This window comes from Atractosteus spatula, chromosome 27 (genome assembly GCF_055471065.1).
Source record: "Atractosteus spatula isolate fAtrSpa1 chromosome 27, fAtrSpa1.hap1, whole genome shotgun sequence".
Taxonomy (NCBI): Eukaryota; Metazoa; Chordata; class Actinopteri; order Semionotiformes; family Lepisosteidae; genus Atractosteus; species Atractosteus spatula.
The window spans coordinates 871677-892718 of NC_142732.1; the positions used below are offsets into that span (position 1 = coordinate 871677).

The 21042-nt window shown below is 47.7% G+C and overlaps 1 protein-coding gene across 10 annotated transcripts in view; it reads right to left on the reverse strand.

Annotated features, from left to right (window-relative positions):
• Nucleotides 1–21042, reverse strand: part of cux1a (cut like homeobox 1a) — a 177821-nt gene that overhangs the window by 34000 nt on the left and 122779 nt on the right. For 4 of the 10 annotated variants that reach the window (XM_088906604.1, XM_088906598.1, XM_088906601.1 and 1 more), the window contains exons 15-20: nucleotides 16924–17679; nucleotides 14466–14546; nucleotides 11189–11290; nucleotides 9499–10001; nucleotides 7539–7865; nucleotides 6121–6280 (exon numbers count right to left, since the gene is read on the reverse strand). The exons of 1 other annotated variant lie outside the window; for it this stretch is intronic. In XM_088906604.1, the coding sequence (XP_088762730.1) occupies nucleotides 6121–6280; nucleotides 7539–7865; nucleotides 9499–10001; nucleotides 11189–11290; nucleotides 14466–14546; nucleotides 16924–17679 (1929 nt within the window). The remainder of the gene's footprint in view (nucleotides 1–6120; nucleotides 6281–7538; nucleotides 7866–9498; nucleotides 10002–11188; nucleotides 11291–14465; nucleotides 14547–16923; nucleotides 17680–21042) is intronic. 5 more of the 10 variants (XM_088906600.1, XM_088906602.1, XM_088906599.1 and 2 more) reach the window with 3 other exon arrangements.

Consider the following 21042-nt stretch of genomic DNA (forward strand, 5'->3'; position numbering starts at 1 on the left):
GAAGTGATTTAAGGAGCCATTTAAATAAATATAAAAGCAAATGGGCATGGCCAGATTTACTGGATTCTCTCATAAAGCTTGCAGCTGTGGTGTCTACCTGTGGCAGTACAAGTCAGATTCAGGACTGAGGGGTGCGTCTACCTTTGTTTCCTGCCTAGCCAGCTCCGTGAGCACCAACACTGACTGCAGTGCAATTCTGGAACCAGTCAGGCCCTTTGCTTCCAACGCAAGCTCAGCTCACAGTTCCAGTCATGTGATCATAACCCTCAAATGATATGGAAGAAAAACAACCACCACCACCAGCAAATGAAGAAAAAGGGACAATCTTTTCCTAAATGAAGGCGCTCTGTCCCTGCCAGCCTGCCGCCGCAGCCCCGAAGTGAGCGGTCAGAGGCAGCCGTCACTTGCGATTATCTGCCTGCTGCGTCCGGGGGGAAACAGCTGGGAGGGAGGCAGTCAGCTTGCATCTTCAGCAAGGGGCGACTCGCCGGCTGGTGACATGCTTACTGGCGGCGGGGCAGGAGGCGCGAGCACAGCAGCAGAAGAGACAGGTTGCCCTGTGACACAGTGCCAGCGACCCAGAGCTCCACAATTCACAAGGCTGCTCCAGGCAGAGGGGGGCGGAGGAGCCTGCGTGAGAGCAATCTCATGGCAACAGCGGCGAGGCAGAGCAGAGAGCACGGGCTGCTCCTAAAATAATGCAGCAACTTGTGACCTGGCTGGCAGTGCTGGAAGAAAGACTCCAGAAACAAAGGAGGGCGGCATGTTCACAAGACGGAAACACTCTCTGGTATAAACACTGTGTTCAGAAAGCTATTTCACATCATATGTTGTTTTATAACCATGTATTCTCTCTTTGTGAGCCTCAGTTTTCCGTTCTATATGGACCGTTTACCACCAGCCATAAAAACAAGCCGAACAGAAAAAACTACATCCACAATATCAGGATGATGCAATTAGTAAACGAGCTGGTAGTGGTCCATGCTGGACAATGGAGCTACAGCTTTGTTAACTACTTCACCGCTAGTCACCTGGGCTGACAACAGGGGGCGCACAGCACATGCGGGAAAGGCCTGCTAATGCAACCAGACAGCTGGCGGAGAGAGTGTTGTGGATAGCCTGCAATGATCTTCCAACATACTTAACACATTAAGTCACTAATGAAATGAGCAGTTTCAAACGAGCACGATTACCTCGTTAAGGCTTTATCAAACTGTTTAATTCCTGACGGATTCCACGTGAGCTACAACTGTCTATGTTCATCTCTCTGGGCTCACATGAAAGGAGAGGTTTTGGAAACATGTTAAACTCAGAGAAGAAATAAAAGAGCCGCGCTGCTCCAGCAGACTGTGGAGCCCAGCTCCTGTGTAAACAGGCTGGGAGGTGTTCTTGTGGACTTGGAAAAGCTGGACTGGTTTCTGTCTTCTGTCTCGTTCCTCACACGAGGGCAGCAGAAACACTCATCAGGAGCTGCGCCCAGTATGCTTTTCAGACAGCTTTGACTATTTTTCTGACAAAATCTAGGAAAAATGAAGCTGCCCTTTACGTTTTTTTATTAAAAGCTGCCACCTCAAGGCACAACACCTAACGCCTGGCAGGGAATGCTTGGCATTCACGAGGAACGGCATCCACAATGCAATCAGACATTGTGAGGGGGCGGCGCCATCTCTTTGCACTTTAAAAACGCCCCCTGGGGGGCGCCTGCCTCCCCGGATGTCCCTCCAGTGGCTTGTTCCAGTCTCTTCCGTGATAACAGTGCAGCAGGGGCCGGCCGCGGTGCGCTTCCTGCACTCCTTTATTACTGGCGAGCACGGAGGCACGGGACAGGACTGTTCAGAACGTGCAGCTGCTCTCCCAACACCTAGCCCTCCAGAGATCAGCCCCCCGGAGCAGGGGCTATCCTTCAGGCCAGTTCTAAAAGAGCTGGCCATAAAATATCCGCAAGAACACAGACTCCTGATCTGAAAACGTAAAGGCGATGAACGAAATCACCCTTAGCAGAAGAGTTGCAATGTGTTTCCTGACATCAAAGTTTCACAGAAACACAAGAAGAGAACATAATGCATGCAAAAAAGGCCCCTCAGACATCAGAAAATTAAGAATATAACATTATATACCTTCTCAGTTATTTTTTTTGACTGCTCTGAGTGTGCCTTGGACTGCGAATCTGAATCATTTGCAATGCCAGAAATGTATTACAGGACTATAAAGCTGCTCCATTACCACAGCCCAAGAGATAATCTTGCAAATGGGTCAAATGACAGCTATTACTTAAAACAATATTTGGCCTTCTCCTAGTTAAGTGTGTGTTTTGAGCTTATTTCATGTTTAAATACCCTGCATTATTGTGCCATTCAAACACCAGACGTAAACTGGTCTGCAGAGCTAATGAAAGCAGCGCATTAAAAGCATCACAAGAACATGATGTCCTTTTAAACTCTCCCCAGTCCCGGATTAAACAAGCCGACATTTACACTTCTTCTTAAGCTGTGGACCCATTTTAAAAGCCATTAATTCCTATCCTCCTTTTCTGTTAAGCCATCCTCTTAATCTATATATTGCTTCGCCTAATTTGCGATAAAAATTATTGAGAGTGGATACTTAATATAGGACAGGGAGTAAAAGCCATTCATCACGCACGTGGCCCTGCGCTTCTGTTGCAGGCGTGCTCCCTATTCTGTATTCATCATGGGATCGGACGATTATTTGCATATTAATCAGGCAGCGGTGCGTGAGCAGGGAGGCCGAATGCAAGCGCTGTCCAGGGAAGGGAGCTCAGAAACGATCATACATCAGCGTTATGATGCGGTAATTGATTATAACAGCTCTGGGAAGGCCCTAGGGGAGATCCCAGCGCCGCCTCCTCCCTCCAGCCTCCTTCCTTGCTGCTCCCCTCTCAGCACAAGGCCCCAGGGTTAGACACGTCGGGTCTGCACGTGCACCGTTCACCAGCAGCCTGCACCGCAATCCTCATCCTTCTTATATTTATTCATCAAAGGCCTGCTGGGCCATTTGCTTTCAGTTTTATTACAAACCTGTGCTTAGATGCAGGGATAAAATTCTTTTTTTTTTTCTTTAAACATCTATTCAAAATAAAAAGTGAAAGGACAAATGAATAACAGCCTTAACCTCTCTGCACACGGCCCCAGCTCTGTCGCCTGGGTCCAGCCAGGTTGTTTTTATCCTTTGTGATACCCACACCCGGAACAGAAGCGGTGTGTGTGCGTGGTGATGTCTGGGCAAGCCTGAAGCCTGGACTGATTGCTGTGCCAGCTGTGCCCTGGCCCTCAGCAAGGCGGAGCTGAGATCGGGAGATAAGGCTCCCAGCCCTCTCCCTTGAACTGGGTCTGAGCTCCGCATGTGAGAAGTGCCCCGTGTCCACATTCCAAGGCCAGGACTGTTCTTCTCTGTCCGACTTCTCTGTCCTGCTCCTCAACAACCCAAACTATAGCTTTTTCAGCTGTTTAACTGAGCCACTACTTGGCTTAATGGCTCTCTGATGTCAGCTTCCTGAAAAGCTGATGATTTACAGTTACCAAGAATACAAACTGGACTTTAACATCCCTTTATTAGCCCTATACAATTTCTTGCATTAGGAATTTGTCTTTTCGCAAACCCCAGCTTGCTCTCCATGAGACACACAGACAGGGAGAGAAGCTTGGGGTCAGAGTGCAGGGTCAGCAGTTGGGGTGAAGGGCCTTGCTCAGGGGCCCAACGGAGTAGGATTCCTCTGCCGGCTGCGGGATATGAACCGGCAACCTTCCAGCCACAGGCGCAGATCCTTAGCCACAGAGCCACCGCTCCGCCCCAAGTAGACAAGTAGTGGACAAGTAGTGGACAAGTAGTTTAAAATTTCCAACTTTCCAAAACTAATTAAAACAGGATTCAACAGGTCTGACTGAGGATCAGGACAGAGCCCTACGTCTTCGAAAGTTCCTATGCCAGCCCTTTGTTCACCACAGTCAGCTGGGCAACCTGACCGACTGCGTGCCAGCAGTGAGCAAGCAAGCACACGTTACAGATGGAGGTTAACACACAGACAGTTGATTCTGATCTATAAGGGCAGCGATCTGGAGCTCCAGCCAGACACTCTCTAAGGAATGCACACCATTCCCACCCATGTGTGGCACTGGAAGTGGTCATGTGTCACCGAGGAGTCAACCAGGAACCTCCTCCCCTCCTGCTCTCGTCTTTCCCTCTTCAATAAATTACACAGCACAGGGCTCCATTCTCACATTCACAAACGCAGTCTGAGGCCTGAGTCCGAGACAACAAAGACCAGATCCACTCAGTCTCAGCGTGTCCCTGACCTAATTGGATCATTACAATTACCCATCATTGCTCGATGTCACTAAAGGGTACCATGGCAGCTGTAATATTCTGAAGAAATCATAGAAATTTGTGGCGAGATCTCTGTTTTACACAAAATACACACTACAATGGTCTTAATGTGATGTGCTGCAGATATCTTCGTGCTCACACTGCATTGTACTGTTCTTAAACCTGTCTGCCGTCAATCAAGGTGTCTGTGTCTCTATCCCTGAGGTTGTACAGGCCTCTCTAGATCATTCAATTCAGCTAATGAAGCCCAGTAATTCGGCCAATAAAATTAACACTGCCTTCCGTAAAGAAATAACATTAACAAGACAAGAACATTTTTTCAACGAGGGCTTGCATTTAAACGCACATACTGTACAGTACCATTATAAGTGCAAAATGTCCTCTAGCTACAGTACAATAAAAACAAGCAACTGCACAGTGAAAATGTACTGCTGAGAGTTACTCTAAGCAGGAATAATGAACACCACTGATCTATAACACTTGGCAAGGATCGATAAAACAACCCAAAATGAATCCCATCCCCGAGAGTCCTGACACACAAGCCTAAACCCTGCTTGTCCCAGACGGGGCTTTCTTCTGCTTCAGACTTCTAGAGATGCAATTTCCGGCACATTATAACGCTGAACTACACTGAACCAGCTCCCCACTAAAACATTAACAGGACATGGAATTGCTGGATGAAATCTAGTGTGATGATACTAGGAAACAGCAGTGGAAATGCAAAACCGTTGCTGCACTCTGTACAGACAACCTGAAAAGCTAATAACACAGACATGCAGATATGCCAGATCTTTTCACTTCATTTTTGAGGCTCTCTTTCAATGGCAGTATTATTTATTCACCATCTTAAAAAAACATCAAAAATGCAGAAATTGATCAGAAAGGGATGAGCATGTTCAGATACAGACTTGAAAACCACCTGAAATCGGATTCAATACAGTAGAACTAGTAGGGAAACAGAAGCGCTGACTGGAAGGGTCAGGAAAATGAAGGCAATGAGAGTGTTTCCCAGCCAAGGGGAGCCTCTCTCTCTGGCTCATTATCTGAACACACTGAAGCAACAAGGCGAAGTAGGGAAGTATGGAGTGTGGAAGGCTGGGTCATGGCCCCCTGCTCCTCTGTTGGCCAGACGCCCACAGGGGACAGCTGGACACTGGGAACACTCTCTTGCACAAGCTCTGGGAATCCCCAGCACACTGCAGACAGCCAGAGCAGCACCACCCCTTCAGAAAACTGGTGGAAAGAGTGGAAACTGGGCGCTAAGGCCAATAAGCATCCAGCTGGCAGATATGGACTGCTGAGGATACACAGAGGCCTTCAGTGTACTGCCAGGTTCCTCCTCAGTGGCATGAAAACTCACATGAAAAGCACATGAAGCAAGAAGCCCTGGCATGAACACATGACATGTGGGAGAATCAGGACAGCATGCCAAGAGTCACGCCCCAGGCGCTTGAACCTGGCTCTCAGTGGCCCTTCAGGAAACGGCTACTGTAGGTAAAAGCCTTGCATTGATTAGTTACTGAGCAACCGGATAATCATGATGGACAAAATGGTTCACTGCTACAAATGGCACAGTATCTTTTGCACACATCTGCATAATACAGCATAGCTCGCAGGTCAGTATAGTCTGGGTGGGTCCAAACCTGGCCTACCCAATGGCACTCAAGACAAACATGTGCGACGTTTAGGGACTCCATTTCACTGGTTCCAACAGCCTGTCTCTGGAAAAGTTAACCTGCAGACATGACAGTTTTGCCGGTGCAGCCCGGTCAGGCCTACCTTGCGGCTGGCCCTGCAGAGGAAGCACGTTCTGGCCCAGCTCCCCGTTCAGCCACAGCTGCATGCGGATGAAGGGCTCACGGCCCTTCTGGGTCAGCTTGCTCCAGGGCTTGGGCCGAGACAGCATGTCGCTCACACTCCCCTGGGAGAGGCCCAGCACCTGCGGGGAACAGGACAGCAGACGGGGGCGTCACTCGCCGAGGACACAGCCACGCGGGGAACCACACAGACTGAGAGACTGACAGAGAGCTCTGTCCAACACACGCTCGCTAGAAGAGCTTGACGATTTTGTGAATTATCAATTTATATTACTTTATAGCTGCAAAGGAACTATAAAAGTGTGTAAATTAATGAGAATTGCACATGGGGTTTGTGCATACCTTAGCTGCAGAACTAAATTATTACAACTTATCTTGCTTAAACCAATTCAAAACTGTCCTAATTGCATTCTATGCAGTACACAGTGGTCACATCTGAAAACCACAGGCACATGTTGACATGCAAGGACCGACATGCACACAACACACAGTTCTCCTTCTGAATCCACTTTGATTTGAACTTCATTTACTCAAGCTGAGAAACAAGCTTGTCAGTCACTTTGTACATGGGAAGACTGAAGCAACATGAAGAATAGAGTGGTCTGCTGCCCAGACACAGGCTTTAGAATAAGAGAGATGACATCGAGTCTGGTGTTAGTAAAACTATTCTAGACTGAAAAATCTCTTCCACTATGCTGACCCTGTAGTTGTGCCTGTAAATTATCTAAGCTATAAAAATCCTTGTGCTGTCCTTCCCCACAACTGTAGAACTTCAAGGTTGAGTTCACTTCATTGGCATGACTGCATTTGACTTTCTTACATCATCGAACACTTCGATGTATTAGAAAATGCTTCTTAATAGATTTGATGGATTCTAACCAAACCAAGATAAAGATGGCAAAATGAATCCTTGAAGCCTGGGAACGCTTGGTTGCCGGTCTGATTTCATGAAAGACCTTTATTATCTTATTAAAATGGGTCCCGGGCTGCAAAGCAGAGTCCTAGACACCGTGAGGTGGAACAGTTCCAGCAAACAAAATCCCAGTTGTTGATTTTGGCTAGGGACGAAGAGCAAAAAGACTCCTTTGGGATGCAGAGGGAGGAGTTGGCCAGGGGTTCGGGTGTTTCTCCACAACATCGCTAAACCGCACAGAGCGATTCGGCTTGGATCATCTTGGGCTGAACACCTCATGAAAACCACGAGCTTAAGGGCTGGAGTGTAAAGAGGAGCTGATCCTGACGGTGGCGCCAGTAGACACGTGCCGACCTCCGCTCCGCTCACTGGCAGTGGGCACAGATGAATTCACACGCTTATATTCGCAAGGGAGGGGTAGCTGTGGGAGGGGTTAGAGAGCGACACACATTGCGATGCCCGCCGACCTTTTCTCCAAAGATGCGCTGACAGATGCCGTTCTTGGCCAGCTTCTCCTTGACCTGGCGCGTGAGCTCGATGGTGTCCACCTCCTGGTACATGTAGAACTCGTACTGCTCGGGGGTGAGTGGGGGCACCACCGGCTTGGCGGGCTTGGCCAGGGGCAGCAGCGGCGAGGAGGGCAGGGGGCTGCTCTGGGGGGTCTCACTGCGGCTGGGGCCCTGCATGCTCAGCTCCGAGCCCTGCGAGTACGGAGACTCGGCGCTCGGCCAGTCCTTCCAGTAGTCCGAGGAGGAGGTGGGGGCGGCTGAGGAGCCGGCCGACCGGGGAGGCTTCTAGCACACAGAGACACAGAGAGGCACAGTCAATCACACGCTGTACAACTGGGGCTGCTGGACAGATCCATCTACACATCTCAGCTGTAATAATAACAACGAGAATGATAACTGATCGTTAAGCAGATGCTGTGATCCCAATTGCAAAATCCAGATGGAAATTAGGGATTTGGGGGATGAACTGGAGCTTTGACATCTGCCGCTGCAGAGTGACTGGGAGAACAGGACCTTGACGTGACTTCACCTGAAGAACAGAGCATAAGGAGACTCAGCATCTTACTAAGGAGATGGTGAGTCAGTGGAAAAGCTGGAGCTTGCACCTCCTGATAACAAGCCCTTTCCCTTACTCACTGGACCACCCCTTTCGCAGATGTATAAATTATCGCTGTGCCTGCCTGTGCAGAGTTTTATCACAGCGCTGGTCCTGGGTGGGTTGCACTCTAGATAAGAACAGATAGTAGAAGCATCTGAATATCAGAGTGAGACATCAGGCAGGTAGACAGACTGCAGCACTGTCTTTACAAACAGGTACTGGGTGTTGAAACCTGATCCTCTCGGGGCGGAATCACTCCTGGTTCTGATTTTCTTTCAAAGCCGGAGCGGAAGACATGGTTGTGACAGGGTGGCCGAGCAGGAGGGGGTGTGGGAGGTCTTCACCATGAGGCTATCCTGGATGTCATGTGCTGGCTCAGCCTGCTCTGCTGGCCAGGTTGTCCTCTTCCATTTCTGCCTTAAGCGTTCGATCGTTTTTGACGGTTTAAGAAGGAAAAACAAAATCATCCTATGTCTGAGTCTACAAGGACAGAGATCTTCACAACACTATGGACTTCTTGTGTATTCAACTTCACGGAGAGATGAAAAATTTAGACATGGCTGGGAAAGCTGGAATGAATACAATAGCCGCCATTTTCCACACAAGAATGTCACTCACCGCCCTACCCAGCCAAGTTCCTAATGTCAAGAAGTCCAAGTCTCAGAAGTACAGACCCCGGCTCCCGGGGGGGGAAACTGAGCTGTACCAGATGAAAACCCCGAGTACAGTGAAAGTGGAAGGGTGTTCCTCCTGGAGACCCCTCAGTCAAGGTGACATAAAAGCAGTACTCACTTTCACCCGTGAGTGGTATCTTGGGCATCGCTGCTTGGATTTTAAAAGACTACTGCCTTAATTACAGCATGCTGCACTATGCACAATGCAAGATGGCACACTAACAACCTAAATTCCCAGACTGAGGTCAGAAGCTACAAATTTCAATATGGGATCTTGAACTTCAGTCTGGGATAAAATAAGGGAATTTGTGGAAAAAGAATTTTGACACACAAGACCCCATACACATCTACAAACTACCTCAGCTGTTTAAGTAAACACATTGACTAAGATACTCCAGGATACTCCAGTTCATGCTTTTATACAACTAACCTGTTTCATCAAAACAAATGCATCTGAAACAGCTGTTGTGTTCTTTAGCCCTCTTAGAAGTACTGAACAGCCACAGCTGGGCTTTTTGCGATCTTCGTTTTCTGTGGTGTAGTGCACGAGTGGTTCAACGCCGACCAGCTGCAGAGCCCAGAGCCTTTAACGGCGCCTGGGGTCCGAGCGCAGAGGCGGGGGGCTTGCCGTCCGGCGCGCTGTTACCTCCTTGCTGTCCTCCTGGCTGCGGCTGTCCTCGGCCCCCGGGGTGGGCGCCCCGCGCCGCTCCGAGTGCACGGTGTTCCACCACTGCTCTCGCCAGGGAACCCCGCCCCGAGCCCCCTCGGCGGTGCGGCTCGGCTTGGAGCCCCCGTCGGCCGCGCCCTGCGCCTCCGGGATGGGTGACTCGCCGCTCTCCTTCTTCATGGCGGAGGAGTGAAAGTCGAGGAGGGCGGAGGAGGCGGAGACGGGGGGCTTCTTCAGCGACAGAGCCAGGGGAGAGAAGCCTTGGATGGCAGTCAAGGAGTGAGAGGCCAGCAGCTTGGGAGACAGCAGGGAGAGCTCCGACTGGGAGAGAGAGCTGGCCTTGAGGACAGGCTCCAGGGCCACCTGCTGGGCCTCCATCTCTCGGCGGGCCTGTTCCAGGATGGAGCGGATAGCCTCATCCGAGCTGCTGCCGCTGCCCCCCGGCACTCCGCTGGAGTTTTGAGGGGGCTGGGGGGGCTCTGCTGCAGAGGAAGAAAAGGGGTCTGTCAGTCAGAGTGCTGGACAAACTGCGATGCTCCAGGTATCAGTCACCCTGTAGTGTGAGACGCTAATTACTCTAACTGCTGCAAGGTTTCCCAGAATGCACAAAAATGAGCGATAAACACTCTTCTTTCACACTAATACAGACATCCAGATATGCTTCTAAATATGAACTAAACACTGTACTCTCAGTGTCAAAGGCTTCCATGTGCCAGCAGGCGACAGGTGATCAGGACATCGAGTACCCAGCAGCTGATTCAGCCTGCGCAGTGTTTAAGGTAGCTCAGCCCTATGTGCATGTTACTAGTACTGGACTTTCTTTCTTGACCTTTTCCATGAACAGATTGTAATCGCAGGAACACTCTTTTTGTCATTATGCTAACTAAATGTTCTTAAAATGCTTCACTACCCTCTATTAAGACCAGACACCATGGCTAGTAACATTCTTACAAAACACTTTCCTGAACCTGATGACTTGCAGATTTCACCAGCATCATATAAAAAGGAATTAAGTTACTTCAGGCTCTGACATTCTTTATTGACGTCAGTGAAGTATTTAATAATTAGACCCTAAATGTAACTCAATAGGAACTGAAAGTCTGCCCATTTACACACAATAGTAAGTATTAAACCTGACTCCTGCAGCAGTGCTGTAATTGAGATGGTCCAATAGAAGTGGGATAGTCGCCTCACATATTGCACAGTGGTTAACTGTCATCAGGTCAGAACATTTTAAGGAACAGTGGAGTGAAAACTGAATTCTTTTGTTGAGGCGAATCACAAAATGTGGTCTATGGTGTCAATCCACCATATTGCATAAAGGCTCAAATGCGTTCAGATCTGTTGATGAGAAGACCATGACACACAGGTAACATCAGTGTCACGCTCATCAAACCACTGGTCAACCACACATGCTCTGTGAAAGGGGTCCCCGTCATCCTGGAAGACACCCCACATACCAGAAAAAAAATGCTTTGTGGGGTGAAGATGATCACTCCAGACCATTAAGTAGCAATTAGCAATGACCTTGTCTTACAAGGGAATGAATAAGCACACCCAAACCATGTCTGGAAAAGCTGCCCTTATGAATGTGTACTTGTGCATTTGTAGTGCATTTGTGCACCGATTCATCTTACCGGGTCATATTTCTCTACTGTTTGCTCCTCACCTGCTTTCTGCACCTGCAGCTCCCTCTTGGCCTGCTCTAGGATGGACTTGATGGCTTCGTCGGAGCCGCTCTCCGGGGTCCTGATCCTAGTGGTGATGTTGCCTGAGGAGAGATGAGCCCAGTTAGAGCCCAGCTGGAGGTGGGGGTGAAGGGGTGGCTGTCTCTGAGAGGGATCCTCTCCGCTGGCCCAAAAGCACACACACTACCTCGGGTGTCAGAGAAGGAGATCTAGCGGAACAGCCGCTGTGGGATTTAGCATTATTCTCAAGCATTATAAATCCATGTGCAAGACCATGTTCAAGTTAAAGTAGTAATGGCCAAGGGAATGTGAGAGGAAAAATATTTTCACAATGACTTTGAAGCTCCTTCATGATTTCCACGTGTAGAACCACATTTAAAAAAGTTCACGTCGCATAAATGCCAAGTCGCTACTTCAATAAGGCTGTTAGACTTGCCCAACAGAGTCTACTCATGTCCTGAGGGTCAAATGAGAGAAGCAAGCTTTTCTATGAGCAAGAGCTTATTAATACTATTCCACGGTTAAGTACCAAACTGCTCTTTAAATAATCACACATTGCAGGCTGTGAGACTTACAGTCGAGGCAGGAGCACTGACCATGGTAGACGAACAGCACTGACTGTCTATCACTAACTCCTGTGATACAGCACACAGGCCCATAGGAGTTAATCAGTCAGGATTATGCCCGAGACGTGGCTCATTAATAAGACAAAAGTCTGGATAGGTTCCTCAGAGAAATTGTTAATTAATGAAGTTTGAAATGAGCTGAATTAATAAGTCTGATTATCCCAGGGAAAAGTTTCGTAGAGAAATCAGTATTTTGACTAAAACCATACAACACAGCTGGGAAACAATTCAGGAACTATTTTGTTTGACTAGTGTAACTATACAAGGTCATATTCACTCAAGTGTATGGACACATCACGAGGTCAGAGGGGTGACCTGGAAGTAATTCTGAACATCAGATAAAGGGTCAGTTGTCTCCCCAAGCTTCTCCTGGAGTAACCATAGAACATGAGGTTTGCTCAATGATAAATGGGCCGCATTAATAAACAATATTCATGTCTAGAGTAAATTTTGTCTGGGAGAGAATATTTAAGAATCATCCAAAAGCTTTCTGGCTAACATTACAGTGTAGAAGGATGACATCACAGCAAAATGCTGAAGACATTTTTCAAAAAACCCACATGGAATTTCTAGTGATCTCTATACATTTCCAAGTACAACTAAAATACAAACAATCTGCTTTATTGTCACCTTGTCATAGTTATTGTCTGCCAGGGCTTCGGTTGAACCAAATCCTGCACAACCAGCCAAAATGTGATTTTACAGTGTCTCCCGTCAATGGCGCATTTAGATCAACTACATAAACTTTTTTGATTCAAAACTGTAAAGGTCAAGCTGAATGCATTTTACGTGAAGCAAGCTGATTGTCAGCAAAATGTGCAAAGAAAACAAAATGTGGAATTTACTGACTGCCTGCGTTTAGCTCCCAGAGTCAGCACTTGGTGGAAGCACGTATGACAGCAGCTTCTACTGAGAGTTTTTGGACAAGTGTTCCTCATCTCACTGTGTAAAAGTAGGTAGAGATCTTTCCACTCAAAACTGACAAATTACCCAGCTGCTCCCATCTCAGACCTTGATCTCCATAAATTATTCCAAGTCACTGTTAGCATCCCTAACATCTCTTTGACACATTCCACTTGTTAATGATGGGATCACCATCACATGTAAATGTGCTCTAACACATTGTACTCAAAGGGATAATCAGAGACTTTGAAATCTTCTTGTAACCTTCTCCTGATCTGTGCTTCTCTACAACTTTATCCCCAAATGGTTTCAAAAACTCCTTTATCTTCAAGGTTGGTTTGTCATATCATTACGCGAGCTGTGGCCTGAAACTTAATAGCTAAATGAGGGAATTTACAGAGACAGGTTTACTTTAAAGCCACATTAACCACTTAGATTACACACAGAGACTGTTACACTAACTATGTGACAGAGTGAGGCTGAATCCTTAACACAAATGAAAATCTTCTCATTTTCTTCAAAAATCTAACTTAATTACATACTATCAGCATTTTTCAGCTCCACTGGCTCAGAATAGATTGTGTAGATTTTAAATTTAAAACCCTTTTTTAAAGAGTCATGATGCAAGTTAAGACGGCAAACAACAGAATATGGCAATAAGGCACTATTTTCTGAAAGTCATCTTTGTGGTTTCCAAACAAAGCACAAAATACTGTAACTTGCTTTCTGACATTTTAATTGCAGCTTCTCACACGTTAAACACAGTACTCGTTGCCTGAAAATGCAGACTTATCCCACCTATGGATCCTTGCCACAAAGCAACTGCAAGCAAGACGCTCTTCTAAATACTTAACTAGCAATCCAATCAATTTCTGATCACCCTTTAAGGGAGAATACCTAATTTCACAGCAATCCACAAAGGTTTTGTGCTTGACTGCATCATTAATAGACTCTATGGGGCTGAAGTCGGAACACAAGCTGTTGCCAGGCCACTTGATGGGAGGAAAGGGGCAGAGGAGCTGGTCTCCTGTCCTCAAACAGACCCTAAGAGCTCAGTTACTCAACTCCGAACTGTGGCCTTCTCTTACGTTTCCAATGTATTCTATTCTATTTACTTACTAATTGTACCATTAGAAAAAAATCAGAGTACAGTTAAATACTAATATTCATATGTATGCTGTATATAATTTCTGGTGCTCATTAAGGTAGAGGTAAGCATGCTCATTAGACATCAAATGGATAAACTCCAAGAAACCGAAACACGTTAACAGTAATACAGTCCTCCCTCTATTTCCACAGTCAGCAGTGTGGTGCAACGGTACGAGCAGCATAGCCTGAGGTTTAATCACAGAAAGAGCTTTTTCACAGGTTGATGATTTTGTATCCGTTTGCATATGGCAATTAACGCTAACCGTTAAGAACTTTCGTCCACCACTGTCTGAGGAAACGGCGCTCGTTACTATCGCGGACGTGACGTGACAGCGCCCCCCGCCCCCGAGCCTGTGAATTCCAGCCCGCCGGCACTGCGGGCCCAAGGGGCCTGAGCGGCCGGGCTGTGCCGCCGTGTCCTAACTCCCTACAGCGCCGCACGCGCTCGCCCGCGTTCTCCAGGACTCCGGGCCAGAAGCACAGAGTAAGGACCAGTGGCTACACGCTACACGCTACAAAACAACAACGACACAACTCCAACCACACTGCAACCACGATAGCGATGGGGCAAAGAACAGACCTGGCCGCGAGGAGCCTTCGGAGCCGGTTCTTCGCTTCGGAACCTCCTGAAACACTCTGTTCAGGTTCTGGCCCGGGTTCTCTGTTGAAAAACAAGCGGCGACAGAAGATAAGTCAGGCGCTGACTGCACTACTGCATGGGGCCGAGGGGCCGGGAGCTCAGCTCGACTCCTGCTCTGCTGGGGACGTGGGGTGCAGGGCCAGAGGGGACCCCAGCTTTACCAGGCCGCTACACAAAACAAACCTTGCCACTGCAAGATATTCCTTTCGAATCAAGTAGCAGGGCTGGGGTGAAAGAAGTCTTAAAAGACCGAATAATATTTGTAGTTTCCTTTAATTGGCTCTTCGAGAATCCCCTGACATTAGGTTTTACAGAGGCGTGTCTATTACTGCCCAACCTTACGCAGGGATGCCATTTCACCCCTCTGCGTAGAGCAAATGGGGAAAAAACGATAAATAGATTGGGCCTCCCGATCTACAACTTATGCAAAATGAGGTGAAGCCCATTGTTTCTCCCTCACGATGCAGTAAGAAGCTGCTGGTCACAGAGACGGTGCTGTGGTGTCCCCGGTCACAGTGGAATAGCAGTGAGCCCACTGTGCAGCCCACAGCAGCTCACACAGCAGAAGTAACAGGACCATGAGCTGGCCCCCAAAGCCATGCCGTGTCCTGCTGTCCACCCGGGGCAGGGACGTTATACTTCATCCTCGTGCTTGTGAGCCCAGCATACGGAGCTTCAGATGAAAACGATGTTCCTCCTAATCACCATTCCCAGACTCAAGTGTGAGACGGGAATAGTAACACTGATGATTTTCTCCTCTTCGGAAGAAACGAGAGAGAGACTCCCTGATCTAGGAATAAGAAGTGCTGGGGCACACAGCCAGACAGTTTCCTTGAAGCCACTCCAAACAAGTACAATAGACAAGGATATGGAAACAGAACAGCATTCTTCTGGTTCTACCCATTGTAGCACCGCAATGAAACATTTTGCCAAAAGCAACATTTAATTTATTTCCTCTGGGCTGCCAAGTTCAGCAACGGCATGTTCCCTGCTTATAATTAAGGGAGACGAGACTTGAGAACTATTCCTAACCACACGTCAGCCTCGTTCTTGTCACACATAACACTAACACCGTGTGAAAACACTGCTCAACACTTAGCCAGTGCTGCTTTCCAAGTTACGCTTGAGAAAGGAAAGAAAGCAAAACACTCGCGTTTTGAGACTGTTCTCCAACACAGTAACTGCATCCCCCATGAGAAAAAGCAAACTGCAGTCTCTAAATTCACTGGGTGCACAGACAACTCATCCACTGTCCACTTCCGATCGTCCAGTCCAGCTGGCCTATCGCGAGCCTATTTCTCAGAAGAACCACCTCACCCATGGAAATAAAACACTTTTCCCCCCGAAGCTGCAGGAAGACCACGGAGCCTTCAGGCAGTCAGCACACGACTTACCCAGCCATTTTCGTTGCTTCACCAACAAATTGCTAACCTGAACTGTTTAACATACTGCTGTAAATCTTCACCTTCACAGGTCTCTCCAACTGGTGGATCTGGCCCATTACCGTGTGCCTGCTGTTCGCAGACCTTGCTCATGTAAGCAGAATACATGACAGTCCAGCTCTGGCTGTAGAACCCGAGAACATCCAGACCCTGTTCACAGTGCAAATCGCTTCGGAGCTTTATGTTTCTTTATGAGCAATAATATAATAAAGTTTGTATTAATGCAATAAAGTCCTTCAGTGTGTCTGCACTCATCCAGTAAGCAGCCTTCCCAGGATTTGGACACACAAGGTCTAGAGAAGCCCGTATGGATTTATATGGACAACCTGCTGAAACATTTTGTAAGGCCATGAATTTCAAATAAACTGAATAAGAAATGCTAATTAAGATGCATATTCAGCGAGAACTCACGCATCAGCCACAACTCACACAGCCATAAAAGTGCTCAGCCACTGTGATCAACACCAACCCACTGATGTAGAGGCCAAAGTCGCTATACCCCAGCCTGCAGCACACCGGCCTGCACGCCAGAGAACAGGAGAGTGACAAAACAAGTCTCCTCCATGACTGCTGATTCCACAGTTTCCACACAATTCCGCAAATAACAAAACATTTCATCATTGCAGAAAGGACACAGATGTCAAATCTCAGAATTTCGGTCCGGAAGCAAAAGGTTTTCAAAGACGTGCTAAATTCAAAAAAGCTGCTAGCAGCAACGGTTCTAGAGGCTTGGTGTAATATTTCTTAAATGTCTAATTAATTACACTTTCTTTATACTGCAAATATAATGCAATTCATTTTCTAAATATACCTATTTTAAGCATGTAATTTGTTTGCGAGACTAAAATAAGACCATAAGTCTACAATGCTGATGAAATAGTCCGCTGTGTCTGGCGGCTCTCTGGCCTGCTCCTGCCTCTAGCCCCGGGCGGTACTGGACGTGGGGTCACACTCACCTCTCTGGCGGCCCTGGATGCTGCGCAGCGCGAGGATGTTCTGCTCGTCGGACAGGAACTGCTTCATCTTGTGGAAGGGCTCCTTGCCGCGGATGGTCAGCTTGTTCCAGGGCTTGGGCCGGGCCAGGATCTCGCTGACGGAGCCCTGCGACAGGCCCAGCACGTAGTGCCCGAAGATGCGCTGGCCGATGTTGTGCTTGATGAGCTGCTCCTTCACCTGCCGGGCGATCTCGGCGGTGTCCATGTCCTCCCCTTCCGAGGTGCTGCCCGCACCTTCCGACTGGCTAGGGGAGGGTGCCATGCCGTTGACGTCGGGGCTCCCCGCCGGCTGGTGCTGAGACTGCTGGAGGGGGCTGGCGGACAGCGAGGTGGCAGCATAGGGCCCCGGGGCAAAGAGCATGGTGCCGCTGGGGGAGTCCTGGAGGGCTTTGGAATAGAATGTCTGCATGAGCTGGCGCTGCAGCAGGGAATTGAGGGCCACCTTGCCAGCCAGGGGAAAGGCGCTGCCTGGCCCAGCCAGGGAGGGGCTGAAGAAGTCTTGGGCGAGCCCCGAAGGGGAGAACTGGTGCGTGCCGTTGGCGCTGGAGGCCGGCTCGGCAGCGCCTGAGCTGTTGGTGCTCGTCCCGGCACGCAGGAGGAGCTGGGAGGGGGCTGGAGGAGGGGGGGAGCCCTGCCGGGTGGCGGCTGTGTTGGCAGTGGCGGGAACGCGCTGCTGGCTCTCCGCTTGGGCCTCTTTCCCTTTCCGCCCGGCCGCCCCTACAAGAAAGGTCAAACACAATGCATTATGGGGGAGTCAAAAAAGGGTCCAAAAAGACAAAAAAAAAAACAACTATTAAAAAAAATCAGCCCAGATTTAAAAAAAAATGGTAAGCAATTTTTTTTTTTAAATACGGAGGGCTTCTTTTTCACTTTCAAGACAAATTTTTTGCTAAACCCCCCACAGACAAGACGCCCATGCATTTGTGGTTTGTACCTTTCTTGTAAGTGGCAGCCTGGAACGACAAAGAGTCTAGACATTCACTGCATTGCCTTCCCTGCATTCCAAAGCTGACATCTTCCTTAGACATCTATGAGGAGTGTGGGTTAGGGAAAAAGGGGGTTTTTCAGGATGTGTTGATGCCTAACTTCCCCCCCCTGCCCCCGTCCTCTCCAGCACTGTCAGGTTCCAACCGTAGCTCCTTGCAGGAGATGGGGCCACAGTCCAGTGCTGGGCTCAGGAGGATGCCAGTGTGTGTATGAGGGGGTTAGCACAGCTCGCACGCCTTCCCCTCGCTGTGGAATCAAGGACAGAGTGCCGGCTTGCTAACAGTGTCTCGGCTGGTTTGCCAGAGATGAACGCTGAGCTGCTGTGATGGGAAATGTCTGGCAGGCATGTCCATGGATATATCGGCAGAGGCAGCAGTGTCCCAGCTACCTGCGCGTTCGCCTTTCCCAGCCACTGCATTTCCACACTGGCAGCTCCGAATGACAGGTTGCAGCTTGTGGGGCTTGCTCTGTGTGTGTTCTTGGCTGCTGCAGTCTTTTTCTGTTTTACCATCAGCCCAACTCCTCTGCTTGAAGAGAGCTGGATTTTTATGGCCAGGTACAAAAGACAGCTTAAGAGTCTGTGTCTAATGAATCAGTAATAAACACAAAAGGTCTGAATGGATAAAAATGTCAAAGATCTCCTGGTATTAAAAGTCACAGTTTCAAAAAAAGTAGAAAAACTGTCTCTCAAAAAATATTTCCATAGAGCTCAGATAAATGGTTTAACATTTAGAAAGATTGAAATGTCTTGAATTTGTAGAAGAAACAGATTGCACAGTACTGCCTGATTGCTTGTTGTGGATTACCTGAGAGTAAGAAAAAATTCTGCCGCGGGATTTACTGGGAACTCACAAGGACAGATGTCGCCTTATTGTAATTCATTAGCAATGAAAGAACAGGGCCACATTGCAGTTATCGAATGAGAAAAATGAACATCATTGCTTTTAGTAATGAACATAAAAAATTAATTTGAAACACTATTCCCACTAATCACCCACAAAGAACTACTCACTAAAATGTATTGCATTGAAAAACACCCTGTGCACATTTTCCAGCCTGTAGTGAGTTCCTGAACTTGAACACCACAGCATTCCATAAATTATGATCTACAGCAGGATCCTGTAAATTATTCTTAGAAACAGTATACTGCATGTCCCTACACCATCACTGGACAAACTCATTGTGCCCAGTTTCTGCAAGTCAAGAGCTCTTTGTCCACCTGTCTTTGTACAAATTCAGCATTAAATCTCCTTAGGCAAAAGATACCCCTGTATGTTTTGAAAATACCAAAGTATACACACGTCCTGCTTTTTAGTTTAATTGCACTGTATTTCCCTGTCAAACCTTTCATTTCCAAATCCCACCTGCTGGAGAAAAAAAAACTGTTACAGGGGACAAAATGACCAGGTCTGTTTCAGAGCAAGTGATGGAGAGTTAAATCCAGGCTGTATGAGTACAGGCAGCACAAGACATTTCAGAGGTGAGGTCTGAGACAACACCTCTGGCAAAACAACACATCCGAACCAAACCACAGCTGTGTGGACAGACCTTGATCATTCTGCCAGCTACTGGTACTGATCCATTAAAACCAGATTCTAGTCAAAGAACATACTGCACACAGCAGGGCAGCACAAAGGAAGATCTCCCAGTGAGCAGAAGAGTAACCTCTACAGTACAACCCACAGGCTACAGGAGCACCCCACAGCTGCTTACTTTCCCCCCCATGAACAAAAATACGTAACAGCTGCAAATGGCTCACAGGGTGCTCTCTTACTCGCCCCAGGGTACCAGAGATGTCAGGGGAAGGAAGACAATGTGAAATCAAACCGGGTCCTGATGTCTTCAGTCTGTGATGCTGTATCTCTCCGGTGGGTATACTGCATTTACCCAGACAACTCTCCTATAAAGTTGTTAACAGGGCCGTTTTTTTCTGATAGCGGGTTGATCAAGGGATGGAACTTTAATGAGCAGGGTTCACAGTTTTTTTTCCCGGGAGAAATGAAAATAACTTTAATAAAAATGTATGAATCCCAAGTTTTTCCACTCACTCCAGCCAGAAACTGACCTATATATCCAGTACTCACAGAAACACTTAAATAAGGACATCAGGAAGATTCTAAACCAGTCTCACGATTAAGACAGTACAATATAACATGGACAGAAGATGTGAAACATGGACACATGAGTTAATTAAAGCAGCAATGGCGGTGAATGTACCTTTTTAGTTCACCAATGATCAAATATTGTGGAAAAAATTGATTTAATCCCTGCTGTTAGGACAACTGGATCAGAGCACACCATGGAGTTCAGAGCTCCCTTTTCACTGCTTCATAAAAGAAACCCTTCGCTGTTTTCAAGGTCTGCGTACATCTACAAGATTAACCAAGTAATACTTTTTTTGTGTGATGTTATGGGGGACTTGGAATAGTCAGAATTTAAATTAAACTTGAGTTCCTGTGCTCCGGTTTTATGCAATCGGGTCAGATAAATCCGCACCAGAAAAAGCAAAAAGCCCTTAGATATTTTTTTTATTAGCAGCGTATTTAATTTTCTCTACATGTAAGCAGTCCTCGAGCACATTGCGATGACATTTCAAACCCCCTGCAAACAGTGCCACAGAAAGGGCAGACTGGAGAGCAGAGGGGCCTCATTTTCATAGCCAGGCCCCACCACAGACGCACACGTGCGCGAGACCCCCGAGGGGCCCCGGCTCACAGAGCCGCGTTCCAATGTGTCTGAGCAGCACCGGGGGAAGGGCACAGGCTGACCTTAAAGAGCCAACAGCCTGCGAACAGCACTTGTCATTACCTGTTTGTGAAATTCACAATTAGTTTGCCCACGTTCAGGCCATCTCGGCCTTTCTTACTTTCAAAGAAAAATTAGCATGTACCGCTTGCTTCAGAAAGGTTACAGAAAAATGCCTTTTCCTTAGACTCTGAAAAAATGTTGAGGTCCCAGAGCCCCCCAAGGAAAAGACAAGTTTTCCAGACAAGTGCAGGGGTTTCTGAATCTATGAATGGATATCAGATAAGACACTGTCACCGAACTCCATGCCTTCAGTGTCTGAGGTGTTTATTTATGCATTGGACAAAG